Genomic DNA, 8,918 nt, shown 5'->3' with positions numbered 1-8,918 from the left:
ATAAACACCCCATCTTTTATAAACCATTTTATAAAAGAATACATAGTTAAATAATTATTCCAATAATAATTATTTGAATAAATAAATTAACCAATTAATTTATTTAACACTTTCAAGTAAATATTCAGAAACCCGATTTTCTGAATGTATCGTGTTCTGTATTTGTTTTATAGATCTTATCTTAACAAATATATAATTGGTGTGTGTCTAACTCGTTATTGGGTATGACCCGACTTGGATCAAACACGGCTAGCCGCATTAACCTAATTATGTGTCTCGGGCATATGGTATTCCAACACCAGTTTCCTGAAACATTGCTCATACATTATGTCTGATTCGCTGCCAGTGTCCACCAGGACTTTTGACACTTCGTAATGAGCAATGTGTGTAGTGATAACAAGAGGACTGCTGATGGAAGGGCTTCCCCTGATTCTTGGGAAGATGACTTGTTGCTCGCACCAATCTCCTTGGATTTGCGCGCTTCTCTTTTTTGATGTTTGCCCTTGCCTTCCTCCCTCGGCTACACAGATTCTTTTCTACTTTTTGCTGGCTGAGGCTCCTGATTGTTCATTTTCTGGTCCCGAGCCTTTTACCAGGTGAGCCAGCTTGCCTGATTTCACATCCTTCTCAATTGCATCCTTCAAGTGGTGGCATGCGTCAGTGTTGTGTCCTGTGGATTTGTGAAACTCACAGTACTTGCCACTGTCTGATGGTCCCTTGTAGTGTAGTGGCTTGGGGCTTTTGAATTGGACATTCTCAGTGCTTAACACCTGTGAAGGCGTTTTAGTGAGGGGAGTCCATATTCTTGGCAGAGGTCTGTTAGGATCTCTGCCGCCCTCCCTCTTGTCACCCTCCCCGCGATTACGAACATCTTTTTGGGGCTGGGGTGAGCTTGGTTGCGCCTGCTTTTCTTCGGAAGAAAAACTGGTTGGTTGCAACCTGGACCATACAGAGTTCTGTTTGCCCCTCTTTTCTTTGCTGCGCGGTGACTCAGCTTGATGCGCTCTTTCTCTTGCCCTATCTTGGGCAATTTGTTTCTCATTTCTCGCGAAGACTCGCGATGCCTCCATTAACTTGGCCCACGTGGTGGGCATGCCATCTCTGCTTACGAGAGCTCGGCGGAGTTGATCACTGCGCGCGCCTTGTATAAAGGCCACGCGCAGGAGTTGCTCAGTTATACCTCCGATTGCCAGAGACTCCTGATTGAAACGAGTGATGTAGTCTTCAATCGTTTCATCATTCCTGCGCACGCAGTGCATGATGTCATCAGGATCGCGCGTGTGTCTGCGCTGCTGTACGAAGTGGGCTTGGAACTTTTCCAGTAGTTCTTCGAACCCATCAATTTGCCCAGTCGGCAAGCTCTCGAACCAGACACGCGCCGCGCCCGTGAGGCAGCGAGCAAACATGTGACACCATGTTGGCATCGTCCAGCTCTCTAGGTTTCCCGTGTTGTAAAAACCTTGCAAGAAATCGTCTGGATCTGTTGTGCCGTCATATTTTCCCAAACCACTTGGCATCTTGGTTTTGTGCTGGATGGGAGCCTTAGCGATGCGCTCAGTGAACTTTGAATGTTTCACCAAGATGGCTGGTCTGTACGGTGTGGTTACGTCCACTTGCCCTCTAACTGGTGGGCTGTACGGCATGTGCAGATCCAGATCGGCTCTGGCTCCAGGCGCCATGTTCACAGGCGCGCGGAGCTGTGAGCCTCCTGCATGAGTATCTCGCGTCTTCCTCATGCTGTGCACTTCTTCATCACTGAACTCAGTGTGTGCAGTGTGAACAGAATGTCCTTCTTCCGGCGCGCGCGGCCTTTTTGTTCCATGAGCAGTTTGCTTATCAAGCGCTTGCCTTTGTGTTAAGTCGGCTAGCTTTTTCTGCTTGACCATCTCATTGTACTTGTCCATTAGACGCCGCTGCTCGTTTATGAGCCATTCTTTAGGATCATTTGTTTCATCTTCTGGACCCATTGGTCCTTTTTGTTTCGCGCCGGCAAGATTTTGTAACGTGAGATCGTCTGGAGGAGTTTCAGTCTGGCCGTGAGGAGTTGTGATGAAGGGACGGTTACTGGTGGTGCGCGTAGAATCACGCGGCCCCCTCAGAAACTGCTGTCCCTCATTAACGTCCTCACGTTCAATATCCTCCAGAACTTGATCAACGTTATGAACGCCAGAAACCATGGTGATTTTTTGTTTTTTTAAAGATCTGATGAGATCTTGCTGCCGTTGTAACAGTGGATGGCGCCAATGAAGAGACGTGGATCGACTCACTGGTAGACGATCTACTTTCCTCGGGTGTGATTATGTTTCTTCACCGATGGTTTTCTTGGATCTGTGTTCTTCCACCTACAAAATGAACAGCACCGTCAACTTACCCCTCAGAAAGGGACAGAGGGGTCCTCTTTGGGGTAACCCTCCGGTGTGAGAATAAGTATCTGTAGGAGAAGATAATGTTATCCCAGTAAGGAAATCTGGAGAGTATTGCTTAATAGCTGAATACTCTGTGTGATTGTGTTACTAGATGTAACTGTCTGTGAGTGAATGTGATTGAATATGATTGAATGTGAATGAATGAGTATGTTATTGGCTGTAACTGTCAGTTGTTGGATGATCCTTTCCTTGTGGAGTTGATGCTGTATTTATAGTGCTAGGGTTTCCACTGATTGGGCTCAGCCTTGTTGGCCTCCTCCAATTGCTCTGCGCCACGTGTCCTCTGGGACACCTGGTGCTTTCTCATTGGTTGTAATCACGTGGTAGCACATGTGTTATGCTGAGTTGTCCACCTTTCATTTGGCAGCTGTCAACATCAGCATATTCTTATTCCTTAAAAAGATACCTTCTGGAAGGTTGTCTGACGTGCACAATCAAGGTTGCCCTAATCCTGATTTGGATAAGGACGAGGTTGATTATGTGCATGTGTGATACGCGCCTATCCTGAGGATGCGCGAGGTCTTCATCTTCTCTTTATTCTCACGCGCAGATGTTTCATGCGCAGATGTGATATGCACGAGCATGTGATATGCGCCACGTGCGGATGCGCCACGCGCATATGTGATATGCGTGAGCATATGTGATGCCTGAGCATCTGTGGTGCCTGGGCATATGATGCCTGAGCATGTGTGGTGCCTGGGCATATGATGCCTGAGCATGTGTGGTGCCTAGGCATATGATGCCTGAGCATGTGTGGTGCCTGGGCATATGATGCCTGAGCATATGTGATATGCGCCATGCGCATAGGTTTTGGCTTTGTGCCTTCATAATGTCTTGATTTCAAGTCACTTGTCTGTATCTTTGTGGGTTGACCCGCCTCGCTCGGTGTTGAGACGGGTACATACCTCTTCACAAGCAAACGTAAATTTCAAGGCTCTTTTGCTCACAAGTAACATATAAATTAACATGTAACCAATACATGCATATGATGATTAATCATCATCTATTTCACGCTATCAAAAAACAATAACTTACCACTTAACACTATTAAACATATATATATTAAAATTCGTCGGTGCATTATGCTTATGTAGTTATGTAATATGTCGGAAATCAAATAACCCACAACCATATTTCCACATAATAATTACCGACAAATTAAATCTCTTTCGTAACAAGCTTGGACATACCGAATGGTTCATCGGTAATAGTCATATGTTATGTATTGTAATTAATATCCAACTTGAATTATCATTGAAACTAGTTGAAATTATGCCTGGAAAAGTAGAAAGCATTTGATATGGAATTTATGGAGGTTGGTGTATGGTGATGCATTAACCAGGGCACATGACATCGACAATGTTTTGTAAGTTGGGCAATTGCTTTTACTCAACCATCCAAATCTGTGACTCTAGAAAAACAATACATGAAAGTAGGTTGTACCATTATTATTGTACGCTTCTTAAAACCATGGAGGTCACATGCAATGTCTCAGAGACTCAAACGCAAGCTAGCCAGGGCTTTATGGTTTGATAATTAATGATAATGTATTAAGGGATAATCTAATTAATCCAATCTTTTTAATTTGGATCACTATACTTCGTATACTAAAGTTAGTTGGTCATCAAAGTATATATCAAGTTTTAATTATAAATACGTTATGGTAGGCGTTTCTTTTAACTATTTGAGCGTTTGGTATTTTCTTAGTTTTAGAGAGTTTGTGTTATGAATATTACGAGCCCAACCTCGCGGCTCAATTCAAGAAGCCCAACAAGTGTGATATAAGCAATACGGTTAGGAAAACGAAAGGCATGATCAACGAATATTGTGTAATGGTTTCTTCTTCCCATCTCCCTCCCCCCTTCTATGTTTCTTGTTCCTATCTTGCTTTTAGTTTCTTAGTTGTAATTGTTTCATGAAATTAATAAAGATATAGTTGATTAACGTTTCATTACGTGTTGCTTCTCTGCACTGGCGGATCCAGACATTTAACTCAGTGAGGGGAAAAATAAATTGCATGAAATTATAAAATAAACTACATTAAATATAGCAAAACAAAATTTATATTACAGTTGTATTCTATGTGATTTCATTGAATGGTGTAAATGTTAACTTAATTCGAAACACTTTAAAATGCTTATTTTCAATTATACAAACTACACAAGCATTCGAAAAATCCTTGCCAATTCGATTACACAAATTTGTCATTAACATCTTCATCGTTGAAAAAAAAATCATTCACCGTTGCGGTTCCAACGGGTGAAACTAGTTCTTCAAACGAACTTGATATTCATGAATTGCCTGCATGTCCGTCTTATTCGTTTAACAATTAACATATGTTTAATTGATCATTAAAAAAAGAAAGAATAAGCTTGTTTTTCACTTTATAGGTCTACAAGAAATATAGAGTACAGAGCTTATTAAAAAAAATGAGTCTTAACTGATTATTTTTATTTATTTATTTATTACCAAAATTACCGCTACAAAACTTAATCATTACATAGTCTCATTAAATTTGAGTGTGTGACTAATCTTCGTTGGACTTGTCTTCAATCCGCCATTGCTTCTCCTTCTCTGTGCTGTAACTATATCAATCACTGCCGATTGAAAAAAGGTAACAAAGGATAAAGTTGTTTCCAAAATATATGAAGGGTTATATTTATTCATCAACCCGTCTTTTTTGTTAATTTAGATATAAATGAAACTATTAACTGTTTTAATAAAAAAACTGAAATGTTTAGATGATTTTCTTACACATTACCTTTCTCTATATTCTCTAAATTAAGGATCCTAGAAACTTGGATGACAGTCCATTCACCCATCAAACATACGATTAGGACATACAAAGATGTATAGGTATGTTTGTATGTGATAAGAATGATTCTCTCTTTCATATATTTCAGATTATTTGTTGTATTAATTTGTATATAGTATTTTTGTAACTATATATAATCGAAAGAATAATAAAGGAGACCACGTTTTCAATAAAGCTATATATGGCAATTGGTCTTCAGGATTAATGGTCGTGAGTGATGGTTAAAATTTAGGATCTCTAAGATTTCAAGTTCAAAACATGACTCAAGGACTTTTTTCACAGTGATGGACTTTCTCCTTAATAAGGCATCAGAGCCATTATGATTAATGAAGATGTTTTTCTCGCATACACCTAGTTTCTAAACTTGTTCATCTCAGCCTAAACATGCTCATCGGTCTTCTTTGATCGATCATCTCTTTATTCTACCCACCTCCCACCACCGATGATCTTGTCGGTTTTATTATTTGTCCCCATGCCCTTCTATTGAAAACAATGGTTTAAACTTTAAGTGAGCATAGGTAAGGCGACGAGTCTTGCACATGTTCACGAGATTGTTTATGAATGTTACGTTAAGAGGTGTATTATGTGATGTTATGAGTAGTTGTTATGTGTCAGACTAGAACTCACTAAGTATATTTGACTTTTAGTATGCATATCATGTTAATTTTAGGTAATCTTTGTACTAGGATGGAGTGCATTTACAAGCTATATATATCCGGATTAGTGACTGACATCTATGTAGGAATTTTATGTTTGTTTACTTTCATTTCAAAGACAACATGTCATGTTTCACTGCTTTATGACCTTAAAATGTTTCCATTGCCTTTAATTAAATGAAACTATCTGGTTTAACAATAATGTTTATGAGTAAATCTAATCACTGAAACACCCTAGGTTCAGGGCATTTCAAGTTCATTAATAAAATTAACGAACACACACTTTTAAAGTCATTTTTAATAAACAAACACGAACAAAATGTTATGTTCAGTTACATATTCCCAAACCACTATTTATCCAACAAACGCTTAACAAACAAACATAACCAATATCTTATTCAATTCTATTATGTTCATTTACAACCCTAAATAGAAGTTATCAACCACTAAACCAAAAAAAAGGATATTGATTTTTAATACTCCCAACCTTCGCCCATTGATAGATAACACTCCCAACTTTCACTATGTCTCCATCACTCTCAACTTTCACCGTATTTGTTTTTTTAATCACTCCCTCGTTAACTGAAGGCTAACGCCGTTAGTGGAGACGCTAGCGTGACTTTTTTTAATTAAGTCAGATGAGGTGTCATGTCTACTTGGAAATTACTTTTAATTGATGTTTGATTAAAAAAAAAATAATTTCCAAGTAGGCATGACACCTCATCTGACTTAACTAAAAAAATTAAGTGGCAATAGACAGCAACTCAATGAAACAACTCAAACTTTATACTTTGAAAAGTAGACACTAATGAAACATACCCATAAGGGCGAGGTGGCTATCGAAATTTGTGATGACAAGTGGCAATAGACAGCAACTCAAACTTTATACTTTGAAAAATTTGGTTTTGAGTCTTAAACTGTTTGGTTCATGGTACCGTTTTTAAGGTTTTAACTTGATACAAAATTATGTTTTTTTTATATAAGAAAAACTTATTTAAACCGTCAAAACCGTAGGAGCCAGCCAGTTCATTTGACACAATCAACCGTACCGGTTCATTTTTGCCTTTGTCCAAAACCATAGTTAGTGGTTCGACTCAAAACGTTTTCTCGAAACCGGCAAACCAATCATTGGGTTTTACACTTTGTTACAAATATTTCTTCATGGAGTGCAAAGGTAGCAAGGTACGGCCTGTTCAGCTTGTTATAAGGATTGGGCTCATGCATTCTAGGCCCACTTGGTTATAACTCAAAATCTTTTTTTAATAAGGGATGGCCTTCTAGGTAGAGGTGTACAAAACCGGGTTTAAACCCAACGAATTGGTTTATAAATCGAATCGGTTTGGTCAACGGTTGGTCAAAACCGGTTTGACTCAAACCGGTTCGGTTTATAAACCGGTTTAGAAGCAAGATAGGCCGGCATGGTCATGTCGGTTCGATTCGGTTTATAAACCGGTTTTAACCGGTTTTTCTCAAACCGGTTTGGTTTTAAAACCGGTTTGGTATATCTTAAGGGGAACCGGTCCTGAAACTGACGGTTTGGGTCGGTTCTGGAACTGGTTTGGGTGAAATTGGTTTTTTTTACACCTCTAATTCTAGGCATTAGGTAAGCAGAGAATTTTGATCCCTGTGACCCTGTCCATTTGTCTCTTCAAGACATACAAGTATACATCGATAATGATATATTTTAGGCTAACTTAAGTTACAGGAGGTTTTCGGCCTTTGGTCTGAAGGCCTCTTCTAACAAACTTATGTTATAAGTTATAACATGTTTTGGTTCTTGGGACAAGAGAGGCCGACTCAACCCAACTACAAGGATCGGCGCATCATATTGTTAATGTAACATACTAACATGGGGATCTACCAAAATCATGAAAACAGTTACCTTTACACCATAGAATACAAAATTTACAAATGGGAGATAAAAAAATCTGATTAAACTTGCTACTGTTGGTCAATCATTCAATCAGTATATGGACATATATAATTCTAAATAATGTTTAGATAACTTAATATTTTTATTTTATGTATTTAACATTTATATCATTTGCTAAGTAATCAAACGCATGCATTTAATTTAGCTTTGAAGGGTGCGAATGAAGCATAATTAATCCTAAAGATGACTCACTTATAAACACAAGAATTACACAATTACAAAAACTCCCTTATCTTCTAAACTCTCTCAAAATTCCATCTTGATTCTTGAAGCTAAGAAGTTTTAGAAGAGCCCCTCCCCATCATGCAATTCTTGTGTTAACTATGCCTAGCCAACCCCTTAATAAGGGATATTATAAGCCTATAAGGTGATCAAGAAAGACCTTCAAATTCCAACACTTCTAGTCATCATTTCTTGATATCTCCTATAAGATTCTTGTTTCTCGAGCCTGAATTTCTCGTGGCAGTTTGCTATAAACTTATCAGCGAGACGATCAATCTCATTCATCTCATCAACGGTAATCTCAGAATCATTACCATTTTCATTACCCATGTTCTTCTCTTCAAGCCATCTAAGGTACCCTGAGAGTTGAGACTCTGGAGCCATGTCGTCCACGAAGGAATTCCATGTGGGATCATAGTATACATGATTGTTATACAAGTTAGGTGAAGTCATTGGGACAACATGAGATGAGCACCAATTGTAGTGGAACCTAAATGAACCAAAGTAAAGCTTATTCTTGTTCTTATTCTTGTTCTTATTCTTGTTCTTATTTGTAGTGCCCACTTTCATTTTCATTCTTTTCCCTTTTAAGTTTTAACTTGTAATGTATTTGGTGATGCTATGCACTATGCAGGACCACATTTGATGGCTACAAGACCCGACAAGACCAACTTCTGCTACCATGTCTTTCTTTCTTGGATCAAAGTATGCATCAAAAGTTGGACCGTAAAGAAAATGAGCTTGTACCTTTTGAACAAAAACAAAAAAATATATATGTTGGTGAAGGAAAAAAAGATTACAAGCTGATTATATATTCATGATGGGAGTAACGAAAAGGTTATAAATATTTTCCAACTTAAAAGAAG

General features: G+C 38.7%; 1 protein-coding gene across 1 annotated transcript; it reads right to left on the bottom strand.

The window, feature by feature from the left end:
• Positions 1-8,214: 8,214 nt before the first annotated feature.
• LOC143546712 (uncharacterized) lies at positions 8,215-8,622 on the bottom strand. The gene has a single exon (XM_077038317.1). The coding sequence runs from the start codon at positions 8,620-8,622 to the stop codon at positions 8,215-8,217; it is 408 nt and encodes a 135-aa protein (XP_076894432.1).
• Positions 8,623-8,918: the final 296 nt, after the last annotated feature.

This window comes from Bidens hawaiensis, unplaced genomic scaffold (genome assembly GCF_021521415.1).
Source record: "Bidens hawaiensis isolate Kalapana, Puna unplaced genomic scaffold, B.hawaiensis_p1.1 tig00014424_1, whole genome shotgun sequence".
NCBI classification, from domain to species: Eukaryota; Viridiplantae; Streptophyta; class Magnoliopsida; order Asterales; family Asteraceae; genus Bidens; species Bidens hawaiensis.
The sequence above is the reverse complement of the archived record's forward strand: the minus strand, read 5'-3'. Positions and strand labels throughout refer to the sequence as shown.